Source organism: Bombus vosnesenskii, unplaced genomic scaffold, assembly GCF_011952255.1.
Source record: "Bombus vosnesenskii isolate JDL3184/JDL3185 unplaced genomic scaffold, Bvos_JDL3184-5_v1.1 scf7180000016274, whole genome shotgun sequence".
NCBI classification, from domain to species: domain Eukaryota; kingdom Metazoa; phylum Arthropoda; class Insecta; order Hymenoptera; family Apidae; genus Bombus; species Bombus vosnesenskii.
In genome coordinates, this window is record NW_022884343.1 from 777,277 (window position 1) to 795,873 (window position 18,597).

General features: G+C 43.8%; 1 protein-coding gene across 6 annotated transcripts in view; it reads left to right on the forward strand.

The window, feature by feature from the left end:
• Positions 1-18,597, forward strand: part of LOC117242330 (alpha-mannosidase 2) — a 152,822-nt gene that overhangs the window by 119,795 nt on the left and 14,430 nt on the right. For all 6 annotated transcript variants that reach the window (XM_033508888.1, XM_033508891.1, XM_033508890.1 and 3 more), the window contains 3 exons: positions 5,823-5,915; positions 12,346-12,518; positions 15,170-15,303. In XM_033508888.1, the coding sequence (XP_033364779.1) occupies positions 5,823-5,915; positions 12,346-12,518; positions 15,170-15,303 (400 nt within the window). The remainder of the gene's footprint in view (positions 1-5,822; positions 5,916-12,345; positions 12,519-15,169; positions 15,304-18,597) is intronic.

An 18,597-nucleotide genomic window follows, 5' to 3' on the forward strand; every position in this document is an offset into this window, starting at 1 on the left:
TAGCTGTTCGATAAAACGTAACCGATGACGAGTATATTCGTCAAACACAGATTATCCGTGGCTGTTATAACGTAGGATTAACTCGTGACGAGATGACCGTTTCATTTTTCAATTTTATTACTGCAACTTACTGCAATTACTAAATTGCAGTTTAAACAGCAAATTGTAACTACGTTTTACGCATGACGAGTATACTCGTCGTAACATAATATTGCCATATTTTCGTGACGAGTATATTCGTCGTAACACAGAATATTGCCACTTCTTCGTGACGAGTATACTCGTCGTAAAACACCTAACTGGTTAATCACGTGTCTTCATTTTTCACGTAACATTCTTCCGGAACCTATGTCTGCCATATTACACGAGAGGATAGCTGTATTTCTGTTATTTCTGTCGCGAGTCCAACCTATCGTCAAATCTAACGCGAACCAATCTGACCGATACAAACCTAACCTATACAAATGTAATGAACGAGACATCTGCGTTTCTTATCGATATCCTGCGTCACTGTCGTGTCAAATGGAAAATACAGATGCCACGAGAGAAGCCGTTTCATCGCTCGAATTCCTCTAAATGACACGTCCGTGGAAAGGAAGGTCTGCAGACCCCTAAAAATGAACCATTCGAGCGATACCAAAGTTCAGAATCCCGGCAGACGGATAAACGAAAAGATAGATAGCCGCAGAAAATAGGAGGCTGTCTGCTAGTCTCGGCTCTAATTTCGTTAAAGGCGCGTGAAGGCGAGGCGTAAGATCGATCGGGGAGACGAAAAGAAAGAGCCTGCCGGCGAATAATCCGCCGTTAAAAGACCGCCTCGATGGATTAGATGGGACGGGAGCCGAGCTTTTCGCTGTTTAATTAACGTCCCCGGGATTAACTCTGTTACAGGGAAGCTCGGATGATCAACGGATAATCGAGCCGGCCTTTCCGCCTCGAGGACCATCCCTTTCTCCCACCCTCCCTTTCTCTCTCTCTCTTCTCGTCGGATTGGTTGCCTGGGAATTCAATTTCCTACGGTAACATAGTCGAAAATATGAAATCTGCAGCCAGGGATTGTTGAAAGCCACCCTGGCGGAGTCTCGCCGCTCGGAACTCCGAACAAAAGTGAGATTTAGGGTCTTCCATGACGTATACGCGCCGCTACGGATTATTTCTAGCGTTGCCGAGGCTCAAGGTCAAGCTGCCGTTACTCTAAAACTCGTACTTCATTAGGGTTCAGCCTTCTGCTGACACGCAGCCACACTTGCCACACTTACGAGCGATGGCCTTGGTCGAGTAACACAGATTTCTTTCCTCGCGGATTCTTCTGCGACGATGCAGGTTAAGAACGTTAACTATTATTACAGTGGACTGCCGTCTAAGATTGCGAGTTTTTACAACGCCAGTTGCTTTAACGCGCCAAACGTATCGCGACGCGCCAAGGAACAAAACACAGGAATTATCGTGTACTGATTCAAGAATTAGGTCCGTTTTGGTCGAGCATTGGATCGTTTTCGTCGTCGTTGCCGGTTTCTTATGTTACGTCTTTGTTCTGTTCTTTCACGTTCTTCATATAACGCATCGCAATTTCGATATTTCCCAGTGAGCAAAAAACGTCAATTCGCAAAAGTGTCTCAGCAAATATTCGATCGCGGCTAAAATGTGTTCAAGCTTCGCAGTAAACTGCTTGATCTACTCGTTTGCGCGTTCATTCTATGGTTTCGTGCCAATTTGCGAACACTCGGTGAATACGAATTGCGACACGGTGCTTTAGGTTTTAACGCCACCTTGCTAATTCGGAATATCAAGGAAAAACCTGCTGAGAGATGGGTGCTGTTTTGAATGTGAATTACTCCGAAGGCAAAAGAGGTGCAGTGTTTCATCCGTGCCAGATGTTGGGTACATCGCGAACGCGTCGATTATGACGCGGAAGCTGCTGCGACTGCTGCGAGTTAATTTTAGGAATCATATTGTGCATAAGAGCACATCACTGTGCTCGTGCTGCGACTTTTGTCCCATCGGTTCACAAGAGAAAATCGTTTTACCATCTACTCGCTTTTTAATTTCATACAGCGAAGATAAATCGGAATATCGCTGCTCCGTAACGCAATCCTTGCTTTATTTCCATTTTTTAATTACACCAAAGTTACAGATACCTTGCGCTTTCCGCCATTGCTGAGATTCTAAAGTATAAAAGTTTATTAGTCTGCCTATGATATTACGCAGTTTTATTCCTTCCTCTCGTTCTCTGCTGCAATTTCTTCTTCCTCTCAAACAAACTATATGCTTTGGTATTGGTATTTGGTATTACAAGTACGCCGCGGCTCCTCTAATTACAAAATATTTATCATCCGAAACGTACTTTTGTCAGCAGCAATCTCAGCTCGCCGTATACTCGAATCTCGCTACTGCGATTTCTCAGAAATGTTCCAACAGTTCACACGTTTTTACATGCAAGTAGATTTTATCTTGGAAACTTGCTCGTTCGTGGTCTAATACGATAATATCATTGTCCCGTAATACGAAGACAAGAAGAGGCAAAAATATCGGTAGCAAAGTGTCCTAATACGAAAACCTGAATCGTATTCTCTGAGTGGCTTCAAAGACCATAAATCGTTGGGAAAGTTCGTGTGCGCCACTTCCATCTCGCCACTCGTCCTGCTTCTTTTTCCTCCCCCTAATTGTTTTTATTCCAGTTGCTCTTCTACTCGAACCCCACACATCGTCTCAGCGAACATGCGATCTCGCTGGACTAGGACCGATCCTTTCCCTTTCGTCAACCCATTTACCGTTCCACGATCATCCCTCTTTGCCGAAGGATACCAAAGCGTCCTTGTGCCTCCTCCAACTAATGGTGATCGAATTGCTTTCGACTGTTCTCGAGGATTCCAGATCGACCGGAAGGGAATCAGTTCTTTTTCACGTCTAGAATCCGAGCTTTTAGAGCTCTGGTGTAATAACAGCGAATCCAGATCATCTATCTGGTTTAATTTATTAAAAAACGTATAAACAATCTTCAATGGGATTTTCAGGATGGAATACTCGGTTATTCGCAGTATTCGAGTAGCTTTCCGCTAGAGAAAAATTAGACCACAAGGGTTCGATAAATTTAAAATGTAGAACTTTTTAAATACTTTTTATTGCAAATCAGGTTGGAAATGGGGATATTTTGGTAATATCCTAATGAGTAATCGTCTGAAGGGTCCTGTGGCAATTAATCGACGATCAGACTTTGAGAGATCAATAGCCACTCGGCTAAGATTTTTCAGAAGTTTGAGGTGCTCGATATTTAAAATGCAGGATTCTTAAAATATTTTTTATTGCAAATTAGTTTGGAAATGGAGTATATATTGTGGTAACATCTTAATGAGTAATTGTCTGAAGGGTCCTGTGGCAATTAATCGACGACCAGACTTTGGCAGATCAATAGCCACTCGGCTAAGATTTTTTAGAACAGTTTGAGGTGCTCGAGCCTCGATAACCACTTGGCCAATTTATTCGAACGGTAGCAAGTAGCATCGGGCTTCTTCTTCCTCTAAATCAGTTTAGTAGTCAATGAGCACTTGGCCGACGGTTTTTCGCAGTAATCAGCCACGCTTGCCTTCCAAGGCTTTTATCCGCTCGACACCTGGCCGAAGCCCTCGAGTAGTCGGATAAGTCAACTTCCAGCCAATGGCCACTTGGCCAATATTTTCCGAAGCCGTTGGGCTTCGGTTTCTCACCAGCTTTTATCCACTCAACGCCTGCTCAGAAGCTTCACGCTTAAGTCAGTCTTTAACCTGTGTTTCCTAGATCAATTACAGCGGAGCCTCGGTAACTCGAACCTTAGAGGAACCAGGCCAACATCTTCGGAGGTTCGTCAAAATTTTTGAAGAAAACAGGTTCGACGAACGAAAATTCGACGCGTAGAAGCTTCGCGTTCATCTTTTCGGGAAGCGTCTCAGTACTTTAATCAATTTTGAGAAATTTGATTCTCAATTTCACTTGATCTGACTTTTCAACGAGTGATCACTGAAAGCGAGGCGTTAACGTTGCCCGGAACACGACAGTGAGAGAATTTCAAAGGCGCTGTAGGCGCGAAGCCTTCTTCGCTCGTACCTGATCGCGTTTTCGTTATCGACCAAGGTATCACGTCGAGGCAATTACGACGATAAAGCCGTCGTTTAATTTAACGCGCGAACAGCACACAGCCAACAACCGCGTGAACCAAAATGATCATCGATTCTCGACAAATATTCCCCTTTATAGGTCCGGATCTTCTGCCCTGTCCAACCGCAACATCGCTTCTATCAAATTTCCATCTTACCATTCGATATCGTTCTTTTTCTAAAAATCAGAAACTACACAAATTTCGTCAGGAAAGTCTGTCAGAGTTCGAAAATTAGTTTTTTTCCAGCAACAAAAAACCATTCTACAATCTCGCCGCGTTACTCGCCATCACAACGGATGACTTACAACTTGTTAGCTTCCCTACACCGTAATAGTATACCTTTCAGTGTGTGCGTGTATGTGAGGTGTATAGGACGTGGTAGGTGCTAAAGAAACACTCGGAGACGTTTGAACAGTATATTTATTAATACTTCTCGCTTTCGACACTTTACATAGAGCTCGCGATCACAATTGACGATTCGCACTTGGTGGTTACAACTCGACCGATAGACGATAAGTTAAGATAGCGATTGAGCAGAGAGCGCGGTAGAAGTTAAGATGCTGACTGTTCAAGATACGTCGAGGTACTCTCTTTCTGTCACGATGCTGCGAAGGAGAACTGTACCAGACCATCGGATTCGTTAAGGGAGTATTCCAGTCTGGAGGCACGAATTTCGGGCGGTTTTTGAAGCTCTGTACAAACGAAACAAAAAATATTGTTACTATCCGTTTTCTTATCATTTGTTTATTGATATTTTAAGATTACATAAAAATTTAACCGAAGAAACTCACAAAGTTATGAGCTGGCAAAGTGGGAGGTCGAAAAAAGAACGGGAGGTTCAACCCCTCCGGTCATCTGAAACAAAAAAACCGAACGGATTCTTAATTAACATAGATGCCGCTATAGCATGAACCTTAGAAAAGTCGAAAAAAGATTTTTTCGTGAAATGGCGGTCGTTTGAAAAAGAAAATTAGAATACCCCCTTAAGGAATGGTAAGACTGACAGATGTTCGTTCGTTTGAAGGACTTTAGCTAGACTTAGGCTAGTTTAAATGTGCTATGAAAATATTTCGACATCTGACAATCATCTTGTCCGAGGCATAGAATCTTTGTGTAGCGAGCCACGGGACAGAAAGCATTGGAAGGTTTGTGTCGAGTACCGCTATATATGCTTGTGTGTGTGTGTGTGTGTGTGTGTGTGTGTGTGTGTGTGTGTGTGTGTGTGTGTGTGTGTGTGTGTGTGTGTGTGTGTGTGTGTGTGTGTGTGTGTGATTGTTAAGGAACCCATTGCAGCAAGCAGTAAATTAGTAGACGAGTGGCAGTAACCGTTCTGTCATTAACCACGTGGTTCAGAGTCGTTAATAACCGGAGCTCGCACTTTCTTATCGTTCGTCGTAAATTCCATGACTCGTTGAAATCGATGCTAGTCGGTAGTATCGTGGTGGAAAGTCGTTCAGCCGAATGTTACTCCCTCGTGCCTGCTTATCGGCCAGCCGATGATTAATTATTAATTAAAAAGCGCCAGGTAACGCGTGACAGCAGCATAAAAATCGAGCGTCCGGCCGATTTTCATTGGCGGTTCGACGAGGTGGTTGGCAAATTTGCATATTATCGCGGTTCCTCGTCCGCTTATCGAACAACGCGATAGTTCCATGTACGTAACTGATTTGTCTCTGTGTTTCTGTTACAGCCGTCGTGGATGCGCAGCCGGGAATACTGGGACGACAGCTTCGAGACTCGTTACGTGGTGCTCAGGAAAGATCCGACGAGGCCGCCGTTGAAGGTAATTATGCCATCGTTAACGTTATCGCTTGTCAACCGTTTGCGCGCGCGCTATCGTCACCGCCCGATTCTACTTTACGCGCGGAGATTCTGCATTTTCTGCGACTGAGAATATCAACGAGCATGGAAACACGAATTCTTAATGAGCGACGGAGGAAAGGAAAAGGGAGAAAAGAACACCAGGAAGCGTGAGAAAGCAGCGTTTAACACTGCAACTACCACACTAGTCAAATTGACTGGTTTTACAATTTTATTTTAAAATTCCTATTTCATGGTGTATCTTCTTCCGCGATGATATAACGACTTTTGCAACGATAACTAAAAGAATAATATAACGAATTTTATTTTGTTTTTTATGTATTCAAACTGAAAATAATGTTGTGTTAAGGCTACTTGTGCCAATAGCAGTGAAAATGACCGGTACTTGTCAAAGTGTACAGGAGTCCTGTAATCGTCCGTTTATCGAACCCCAATTAACCGGTTTCCTCGTTTTCTACAACTTGCCACGCGTTCTTCAAATTTTTACCGCGTATCATTCGATACGACGATATCAGTTATCAGGAAAATTCAGGATCGAACGCTGGATCGCTAGATGCTAACGCTGGAAATACCACAGCAGTCGAAAAGACTGCCTCTACGATTTTATAAATGTGTCAACCCTCGTTCAGGGATCCCAGATGGAAGACACTTTTCGTGACTGTCAAAAAGCGTGAAAAAAAAACAGCCTTCCGAAGGATCACGCGAATTTTTCTACCGTTAAAAATCCTGCGATTGTACCAGTGTAATATATAGGTGAAGCGTGGATGTGCTTTAGGTGTGTGCAACTCTGCCCATGTCGCGGTTTTCCAGCAAACCTTTGTGCAGCGATTCCCTTGACCAGCGGTTCCCTTGGCCCTTGACGCTAATGGGAATGTTTCATTAAAACTCACGTGGTCGGGAGAGAAAACTCCAGGCGCTTGCTCGTCCGAGAATTTTCAATATTTAGCCTCATAGCTCGTTTATTTATTCGACCGGATAAAACTCCCTGGTTTTTTCACCGGAACGGCTCGAGTGCTCGATAATGAATCCCCGGCTCGGTCGATAAGTTGCGCCTTTCGCGATGTTCGCTGAAAACTGTGGATCGTCAAGCTTGTTGAATACCGCGGTGAATGCACGAAGCGGATTTGGCCGGACGCTTGTAATCTGCAAGAAGCTTTCTTCTCTGTTCGATTGCTGTTTTTCTAACGTGGAATAACCGCGCAAAATTTATTCACCTAAATGTCAACGATCGTCAATTCGCGGAAAATCGTATGATCGTAACGAAAGAAAAGTAAGAAAGAAAATTTATGACGTCGTTTTCAGCTCCTGTACTCCGACACGAGTAACTCGTTTCGCGTAAATTCGGACGATCGTGGATCTTGAAGAAGAGTCAGTTTGCTATGGCGAAATCACAGAATGTGTATCCGATCAGCCAGAGGCGAAACACAGATTAGAGGGTTGGAAGGGTTGAACGCAGCGGAGAAGAATGAACACGATGCGACGATAATCTGATCTGTGTAATGAAGCGGTAGGAAAGCAACGCGGCGGATGGAAAGGTGCGTTTACAACGCAGGCCTGGGCCAAGCTCAGCACAGGGATCGTACGTGCTCAGCAACGGAGCCTCAAGGCGGATCCGCGCGGCGAGCAACTTCGTTAACGAATCTGCGAAATGCCTCGGATGCATCGGCTTAATTAGCTCGCGAACGTGAATGCCAGGCTGCCGTTGCCAGGCGCGACCGGAAGTGAAAGGTGAACCTCCCCGTACGAAGTTGCTGCTCGATCGGTTCGATGCACCGCCGATACGCCGTCACGTCTGCTCGTTAGGATGAAACATATCCCCGTGCCATGATGAATTTCAATGTTCGCTGAAAAAGAGCAAAAATCCGGCGATTTTTTCACCGCGGCAAACAAGATCCATCGTTTCTATGGAATATTCAAGTTAGGCGCTCTCGTGCGCTTCCGAATTTACAATCTGGAGCTTTCGTTTCGGATTTTCGATAAAAACTCTACGCTAACGTATCATTTGTTCACAAATGAAGTTACAGAATGTAATAGTCAAGTCGTGCAGTCATAGAGAGTCATAGCCAAGTCGTGCAGTCACAGAGAGTCGTAGTCAAGTCGTGCGGTCACAGAGAATCAATCGAATCATGCAGTCACAGGGACACGATTTTTGAAACTACCTGTAGACGTTTAGTTTCTCGGTACGTCGAATAGGAGAAAAGGGAATGAAATCGAGTGGTAGCCTCTGAATAAAAAAAAAAAAAAAGAAGAAAAAGAAAAAACGTTTCAACTAGCACGAAACTGGATTTGGTTGGAGAAAATTCAATCAGGCTCACAGTTCCGCGATCTCCTGGTACGGAATCGCAAATCAAAGAGGTCGACAGATGGAAGACGTCGATCGGTGGTGTTCGTCGTCTATGCGGTGAATTTTTCTCCACGATATTATCCTCTCAGTTTTACCTTGTGGGTTATCTATGCCCGGAAGAAAAGCACTATAACCTTGTTAGGCAAGATTGCAGAATATTGGCGTGTTTATGACGCTACGGTACCGTGAATGGACGACATCGAGTACCGAACATATCTTACCATATCCGTACACGTATTCTTATATCGTGCTATGCGAGGCAACTTTTCAGTTTCAAAAAAATTGCACCGAAAAAAAATCTGAACACGAGAATTTCTTCCTGAAAAATCCTACGATATAAAACCTGTTCTATCTAAAATTCCTGATTCGGACATCGATTAAAAAAAAGAACGCTGAAACAGCGGAGAAGAATTTCCATATTAAGTCGGTGTATTCAGCTGAACGAGAAGCAGTTGAAATGACGACAAAATGGCCACTGGTGGGTATTAAAATGGCGGTGCAGTAATTCGAACGATGGAATCGGCAAACAAGCGTGGAAATCGCGGAGCAGAGACGAAGAACGGAAGGAAGGATAAGCAGAATGGGAAGTGGAAGGTGCGTCGGATGCATTCCACGACTAGATCGGCATTGTTGTGCGCGTTTTCGAAAAGGCCACCGCCCACCATTGTACCTGGCCGACAATGGCCTGATGAGCCAGTATTGTCGAACTTGTCGAACTCCGGCATGATGAAAGGGCCGAGGGGAAGCCGCGTCCGAAGTCCCCCGGCAAGTACGTGCCTCCTGGGACTCGATGAAATCGCTTTCGTCCGGGAACCACTTCCGTCCAAATATTTGTTCCGTCATTCCAACTCCGTACTTTCGATCCAACAATTATTAATCCTGTTTTTCTTCTGAGCTGTTGGGCCCTCTGCTACCAGCATCCATAATTCTCCACAAGGGAAACAGTGGCCAGATTGGACCGAGTACTTCTGAAACATTCAGTCGATTGTTATTCGGTTAGGAAGCTTGCGGATCGATGGGGAATGGGTTTGATAGTATCATTTGGTCTGCGGTCGATTTATACTGAGTCGCAACTCCAAGTCTTCTGATGCTTTTCGAGAGATTAGATTCGGGTTAGGTTAGAAAGATTGGATTGGATGTTGAGGCCAGGACAAAGATTGTTTATTCTTCTTGAAGATGCCAGTGGATAAATTGGACCAGGTATTTCTCAGTAATATAGCTGAATGCTGTTAAGCTGTTTTCATCGAATCTCCTGACGATATGATTGCGATGAAATAAGATCGAAGGCGAATCTGTCCTAAGCAGCTGTCCGCATCCTCGAGGTGCGGATGGATGAGAACGTTCTTCCCAGCTAATGAGCTTCTGCTTAAACTTTCTTTTCCTATCGATTGACTAAAGTACACACCGGAATCGCGAAGACAGGAAGGAGACGGTGATCGCTTGAAAACGAACTGGCTTTTGGTTCTCACGAAGGGACGCATTAGACTAGGGAAGAAGTTGCGCCAAGTTTGCAAGTTGCCAGGCCGGAAATTAACCTGCACAGCTCGTGATGCACTTTTGGCGGCAACTTCTCCTTTGAGAGTGGCGTAGAAACCTGAATATAAAGTCGTCAGAGTGCGTGACTCCGGGGACATGTTTCCGGCAGTTGCAATTCTCTAATTTATGATAACAACCTATGTACACAGTGTCCAATTAATCTTCCAATTCCTCAAGAAAAATTGAGCTTCGTAAGCTAAATTTGGATCAAATTACGATTAGAGTATTTCCCATGAGAACACCAATATCTAAGGAATTCTATCGTTCGACATGATTGACGTAAAGCGCTAAACACGTAGCAGTGGAGAGAGACATGATAGGTGAAGGTAAACAGCATTCGAGATACGAGATACGTTTAGGTCGTAAGAGACGTCCTCGTAAAAAGTACGTCTGCTCTGGTAAAATGTTGGTGTGGTTGCCTATCGCGACTGGGGAAATGTAATGGAACGGTCACGAGTCGCTTGTCGTCCTCTACTTACCCTCTTCCACCCTTTAACTCTCTCCGCGTTGCTTCTTTTCCTTTCCGGCGAGAACTACCGCCAGCCAGCTCGCTTATTAACGTTATTTATTCACATAATAGCAGTGCTTTCTTATGCATACAGGATAGCAGTGTAACAGGAAGAAAAAAAAAGAAGGAAGAAAGGTGAGACGCTAAGAGCACAAAAATTAGGTGCCATGGAACCGGCGTAAAGCACAAAAAACGTGTTAGCGTTGGAGTACTGATTGAAAAAAATAAATCAAAGTGCATGCCAATTGTCTGTAGAAAGAAGGTCAACCGCTGACAGCTTTCGTATTTAAAACTGTCCATTCCATTTAGAGGACGACGATTCGAAGAAGTAGCCGGCAAAGTTATCGGGAAACTGAACGATCGAACGGATCGTACTAGCTGAGAAGAGGAGATCAATGAAGAGTGAAGGGGCAGGGGTGTATTAAAGGGGCGCAGTGATCCGGGCCACGATCGTCTCATGCATACGAATAAGCCTTCCTTGATATCTCCCGTGGCGGTTTCCGGTAGTAGCCGGCTTATTAAACGCTCTGGATGATCGATCTGTAATTAACGCTCGTCTTCGGGAACGACAATTCGACAGTTGGCACGAACCTACTGGAATATCAATTTAGAGAAGTTCCACTATTCTCACCTATTTCTTGCTTATTGACAGTAGAGGATCGTTCGATAGCTTCTCGATACGGATAAAATAAAATAAAATAAAATGAATGGATCTGGTGAATCTCATAGAATCCGATTCAAATCATCGATCCAGCTGAAATGAAGGGGGTGGGAGGGGGTCGGTCCGGTCGGTCGAGTAATAAACGGGGGCGCATAACAGGGATTTGTCAGTGACCTATGCACAGTTTAACGTGCCGCGGCTTCCACGCTGATTATGAGCGAATGGATATCGGTTTATTGTAATCCTTTGTGGCAGCGGTTCTCAATCAGAAGCCGAGCGAAGTATCTTCTTTTTCCCATCATGACCGAGCGAAACGGGTCGCTGTGTGAAAGATCAAACAAGCGGCGCGTTAAATATTCATAAAAGAGAGGCTGTGAAAGCCGATGGGTAGAGGAGAATGACGGGAAAAATTGAAGCGTCGGTGCCGACCGGTATGAATTTTCATTAACGCGAACTTTCGGCCCGGCCGAAAATCAAATTGACTTCGACGAATTTCAAATGCAATTTCGAATCTCCACTGAAATCTGCATGCTCCACGCTGCAACCAACAAAGTCGCCGCGTTAATCGTCGTATTAGTTACGAAAAAGTTAGGTTAACCTAGGTGTCGCTCGTGCAATCCCCTAGAATGTAGCTTCCCCTAGGGAGATTGAATTATCTGTGTACGTAGACCGGAGGAAAGGCAATTTTTCTCGAAATTTCCCCGTTCCACGTGGTAGACAATGAACAACAATCAAGCCAGCCAGGCTTACGGCTGAATGAGCCAATGGTAAATCGTAATGAGTCCTGCAAATTGTTTTACGAGCGATGCTGGCTGGCGTGCGGCTACATTACAGGCTCGACCCAGCGGTGTATCAATTACGAAATAATGTCGTTATCGTGGCGAGCCTGGAACGGCCTAATTAACGAATTTCTGCTTCGAACTCGTCGATCACGACTGGTTGAGAACCACTATCTGGCTATTTCAGTTAGGAATTCGTTAAGTCCTGCCATGGATCAGAACGGTCCGACTCATTTTGATCGGAATATGTATATATGCATATTTAATATATAATATTTTCAGCAAATATAGCGATACATTTAATTGCGACAATGGAGAAGCTAATATCGTGGCTCTTGTTGCAGTTACATAACCTAAAAACTGATCGTTTCGGTCTTCGCTTGTAAATACGATCTGTTAGCCAGGATTCAGCTGCGTTAGCCGATAAACGAATTCAAACTCCATGAAATTGCAGACCTTCTGACGTTTCGCGTTCAAATGAAAGTTAGAATCGCTGTGGGAACTTCTTTTTGACCTACGAAGATTTACGGACAGATAATAAGAGTGTATTTTTTGTCGTTTCAGGTGATCCTGGTGCCCCACAGTCATACAGATCCAGGATGGTTGAAAACGTTCGAGCAGTACTTCCACAGCTCCACCAGGAGCATCTTGAACAACATGGTGTCGAAGCTTCAGCAGTGGCCCAACATGACTTTCATCTGGAGCGAAGTGTCCTTTTTGTCACTTTGGTGGGAAAGGTGAGTAACATGGGAACACATGATAGAGGGGATTGGAACAGAGTAGAATACATGAATACAAATGGTAAAAATCACATACGCGGTAAAAGAGAGTATAGCGAGATGCTGTAGACGAAGGGTAGCTTTTCCTCTGATCGACGACAGTCGTCATTTTTCAACAACATCTTCGGCAATTCTCGCCACATGTCCCACTCAGCAGGATTTACCATATTTTATTTACCATAATACGAGTACAAACGCGTATACAAAAATATTCCACAATAACAATCTACATGCCATCCATCAGAAACAGTATAAACGCACCAAAATTGTCGTCAGTAGATGCAATGGAAACGGGCTTATTTTCTGCAGTATCGTTCTTGTCTCTAGTCGTTCGATTGCCCCGGCCACAATGCTCATCGGTAACATCGCTTTTTATGCCCACGTTAGGAGTTGGCGTTGTACGTGGCTCGCGAAGACGACAGTCGTAAAGGGCGCCATTAGGGGCGGTCGATGGCGGCTGAGATGGCCTAGCTTGAAAGAGCAGTTAAAGCATCCCCTTACGATGGATGGAATATCCGCTAGAATCTTCCTGTGCTTCTCTTTTTTTTTTTTTAACGATCGAAAGAGAATCCAGGGATAAAGATGAGGAAGTATCGCGAGTATAAAAGGGAATCGCGAAAGGACAATGAGATGAGATCCCCACCTACCACTACTATAGAAGAACTTCTTTATGAAATTGACGGTGGATCGAATTCTGTCCAGCACCGGCTGGGACAAGGGATCATTTCCGATTCAGGGAAACGGAAATCGTGTGGATAGCGATCCAGGAAAACGGAAATCGCCTCGATACCGATCCCCGGCTATCGTTCCGTAAGAGGATCACGTGGAAAGGGGAATAGATTTCCGTGGACTTAGCTCGGCGACCGTGTGTTCGCGTGTCGTGAGCTTCTTCCTGAAACGAGGCTGTCATAAAATGGCCCATTAGAACGAGAAACGGCAGCGTCATGGTGCTTCGGGTTTAGGTAATATCCGGCGGATCGAAAACCACCTCCTTCCTTAACAACCTGCAACGCCACGACTGAGAACGAGCCTCTTTTGTACTATACTGTGTAGCAGGAATTGTTGGGTCGTTGCAGCAGAGGAGTTCTTGTTTCCTCGTGAGCCAGCGTGAATTTGAGCTTAATGCGAAGTTCTGAAGAGGAGATTTCGTATAATTAGTAAGTCTGAGTAGTAGGAGAAAAGGGAGGAAAAGGCGAGACACCGAGGGTAATTGGCTGGGATAGGTCAGAGCGTGTTTGACTGTCTCCTGGCTGACTCGGGTTTCGAATTCCCACGGACTTGGATCGATTTTCACCTGGCGAGAAATTATTTTCACTTGCTTCCCATTTTACTATATCCCTAGTGCACTCTACAGGTGAAAGAATTTTACAACCACTGAAAAGTACTGAAAAGTGGTCAAAGTATTTGATCAATGTATGTGAAAATGGAAGTTGAAAGTACGTAGTGTACTCAAGAAGATGGAAATGCAACCAATGGGATTTGAACTTGAAATGCATGTTTCTCTCCACTAGTGAGTCTCTCTGACTGAAAGCTTCGTAGTATTCTACATAGCGAAGGTCCGTGATACTTTTAAAGGTACTTCTAGATTCTCTGCTTCGCCGAGGATCAATCCGTGTACGAAGTGTTAACCGGAAAACCTAAAGACGTCTTGGTGCAAATTGACGACTTCCTCGGCATTTGGGTTATCGAAGAGCGGAAACGGTAGTGGAACGGAATTTGTTGGTGGTTTACGGACCGACGTGAACCGCAAGGAGGCGGCCATTGCGGCCTGCGTGGGATCACGTAAATCCCAGACCCACTGGAATGCGCCCCGGCTATAAATATGATTTGTATCGCGGATTGTATCGTGCGAAATTACAAGTTGCGGCGTAACACGTTACACCCCTCCCCCGTTATCTGCGATGTAACTTACAATTACTTGACCTGTATATCAGCTGCTCGTTGTAAGGCATTCGTGCTTAACCTCCTTAGATAGTGAATTATACTTCCAGGAATGTCTTTGCAGTTCTACAACCCTAGAAACATTCGCTTCCTTCGAAGTTAATTTAACGTCTGGCAGCATAACCTGAAAAGTGATTGATAACCACTCGCAAACTATTGTAAAATCTAGATAAACTTGAAACTATGCATAGAGATTCGTATACGTTATCAGATTCGAAATGTACTAAAGCGCAAAAGTGCTGACTGCATCAGAGATGCGAAAGCAGCTATGTTCTCGACGTGCAAATTTTCGAAGTTGAGGATGGGGTGGATCGTGAAATTTAGTTGGATCTGATCATCGTGTAGACTTCATGACCTTAACCTAAAACGAGAGAAAAGCTGCAGAAGATTTTGCAGAAGCAATGCGAGATTTGTGGCGGTTTTATGGCAGACATAAACGTTCTAACGAGGGAGCTGAGCTCTCACGGGAGTATTAAGCCCGGTAGGCAATACTTCTCCCGATCGATCATGAATTCTGACGTTAGTCGACGTTGAACCATCGATTTCGACTCACGAACAACATAAATATCGTCCATAAATTGTAATCGATCTACGTTTGGAAATTTTCAGGTTAGGATGCTAGAAATACATATTCAGCTAAAATCTTTGGCTTTCTTGTTCATTTACAGTGCCCACCCCACCAAGAAGATGGTCGTGAAAAGGTTAGTGAAAGATGGCAGGCTAGAGATGACCACAGGGGGCTGGGTGATGACCGACGAAGCAACGTCGCACATCTACGCCATGTTGGATCAGCTGATCGAGGGTGAGTGCGGCCATCTTGAATTTTTATCGCTTCTGAATAGATCAGCATATTCAGGACCAGTATAAAACGGTATAAAATTAGAGGAAATGGAAATTGGGTATAACGTGGAACGCAATAACCCACGTTTCCTTTATTCGAAGGAATTTTTACTTAATCTCGACTTCTCGGAGGTGATGAAGATGACGAGGGTCTTCGCAGGAATTGCCTGCAGCGTTCTTAACGCCCTCTGATTGCAGAAGAAAAAGGAATCTGGCTGGTTTAATGCCAGAATTTTATCGTACCCTAGAATTCCTCTCATTACAGTTGAGACCTCCATGATACTAGCCGCGCCATAATAATTACCATTCCCTTAAATACGTCCCGGCGTTATCGCCGTCTCGTGGTCATTAAGCGCGATCGTGATCCAGGCTATGACGTTTGAGAATCCTCAGGAACTTCCTGATGATCCTGGAATCCTTCTTCAAGGACCAATAAATTGTATACGAAATCTTCCTGTCAGAATTGGATTTATATTGTCATGGGCGACAAGTGGCGAAGGAGTTTGATGAATTATTAAATTCGTCTCAAAATTTCCATTATGATAATAGCCATTTCCATTATGATAAAAGGTCTATGTAAGGAATCTTCGTTCTTCGCATCCTTCTTTATTTTGAGATTAAAATAAAATTACGATATAAACTAGTTTCGAAGTATCCAGACAAAAATGGCCAAATTGGTGATGAAAAAAGTTCGAACTTTTTGGTCAGAATCGAATGGACCAAATTTGTCGGGATATTTAAACCGCAATTTCTGTTCTCTACAGCAAGGGATTCTCTGCGCTTGATCGATTTGGGTCGGTTTGGAAATCCTTCGGGTCTGTTCCGACTGATAGCAATATAGGAGGATTTGTTGGTAACGTGTTGCGTTTTCGACGTTGCATATTCACATACAGAATATTTGCCGATATATCGGCGTGTAATGCCCGCGAGCACGCATATTGACCGCGGCTGGCCTGGATATTTAACGTTCTAAGCGCGAACCGACCACATACATATTCAGAAGCCTAATAATTGGAAGTTAATATAGCCTGCTCGGTATTATTTCAATGAAACGTGTGGACCGGCTACACAAGTTGCCGTGTAAATTGCAAATCTGAATGCAAACCAGTATGTCCTTGAATGAAGGAAATCGTGTGGCTTTGTTGTCAATCTATAATAAGAGAATCACGAAAAATAATATTCTGGAAAAAAATGGGAAAGTAAAGAAGGACTTTCGAGATAAGTTTATAGATTTTATCGTTTATATATTCACATACTTTTCTTTTACATTCATTTATTGGATATTTATTTATTTTATTCAATTTATTTTTCATCATTTTATATTACCATATTTCCTGTTAACGAGAGTTCCTCTCATTTCTTTTACAAGTAGGGAACAAGGATGACAGGAAAAATCGTGTTTGTAGAGGAAGAAATTACTCGTTCCCCTGAGGTAGTCAGACAACCTGATACCAACGCTACATATTTCACTTTGTTTCCTTCTGTATCTCCGAATTAGCTTCACAGACATTACAGCGTCGGATCTCAAATTGACTTCATCTCGCAGCCAACGTCGAAGTTACCAACAGAAAACGTCCTCGAACCATTTGTTCGCGGGATGAGCCGTCGAGAACCGGCAGAATCGGCCAGGCGATAAAGGATCGAGAGATCTTTGGAAACCTCGGTATCTCTCGGTGGATCCAGTGTAAATATCGCGGGAGAAAAGCGTTCATGGCCGCGTGCTATCGCGCAGCATGGAATTTCTGCTCTTCTCTGGCTGCTAGAGAACACAGGAATCCACAGTTGGAAATACAGGGAAGCGCAATCGAAGGGAAGTCCTAGCGGCGATATTACGTGGCTGAGATCCACCCACTTCGGGCTTGTCGGGTGAATATCCTCGACGAAAGCTTCTCCCTTGTATAAAGGATGTAATTTAAGTCCACCAGAATACTCGGAGCATCTCTCTGCGATCCTCTTTCCTTTGGATTCTCTTCACCGTTGATCTTTTTTTCTTTTATTTTTTATGATTCCAGCGATAACTCGCTTCTGAGATCCTTTTTGTGCCGATTTCGTTGAAAATCGAAGTTTGAAAAGGTTACGTGCGGTTTGATAAGCAAAGAATTCGTCCAGTGTAGCTGAGTAATTTTTTTATGGTGTAGAGCCTCTGATTCCTTCATTTTCATTGCTGTTCTATGCGATAAGATCTTCTTCTTAATTGATTTTATGTGGAATTGAAGTTTGGAGAGGTTGGATTTGGTTTGAATGAATAATGGGGGGTTCGTGAGATCGATTAGACTAAGTTCTTAAAGGTTCTGATGGATGTTCTTCTTCCTGATCTTCTTTTATTGGTTCTTTTGATGGTCCACGTGATGGATCATAGTTGGGATCCTTTTTCGAATTCATATTGAGTTATATTCAGGTTGAATTAGGTTTGAACATGAATTAGGAAGCTTGTAGACCCATCAGTGATAACTTTTCGAGGACTTTCAATATCGATCCTTCCTTTTAAACTGGTTCCGCATTTTTTTAATGCAACTACTGTTATTACTTGCAACTGTGTGATTTAGCATTTTGTGATTGCTGGTTTTTACAAACTCATGCGCGCGTCTAAATTATTTCTCCATCCAAATATACACTCTCAGCTTCTAAAGCATGCCTTTTGCAAACGGATCCCGTGGTCCCCTTTTAATCAGATTACTTGTGTCGTCCTAACCATCCACCAAGGAGAACGGCTTATTACAATCGCTTCGAAACCTCCCCAAGCGTTTCGTAATTAGCTTTCCCTTCTTTCCCTCTAAGTATCGTCTCAGAAACAGGCGACTAGCCCTCTTTGAACATCTCGAATCGCGACTTTTGAACGTAAATGGCACCAGGTAGAGGCGGAATTACATTTGAAAAAAAAAACAAGGACGCCACTTAATTGCGTTTCGCGGGAGTAATCGTCGAGCTTTTCTTCCGGGAGAAGTAAAGTGTCGTGTGGATTCCTTTGTGCCACGCCAGGCGAAATGCGCCCGTTCCTTTGTCTCCTGTTTCTGCTCGAAAAACAACCTGACGTTTGTCGTGGTCGCTTTGAAACTTGACGGATCGGCAGAAATAAATAACTAATGCTTTATTTTAGTCCTTTTTGCAGCTTGAAGAAAGTTTCTCATTTGTGAGTCAATCCCCAATATTTTTAAGCTGACCGAGAAAATGTTTTCGACGCTGCAGTGTCCTTTGGATCCGTAGAAAAGTCGTTAAACGATAGATTTTTAGGTTATTTCATGTACCAGTCTTTAAA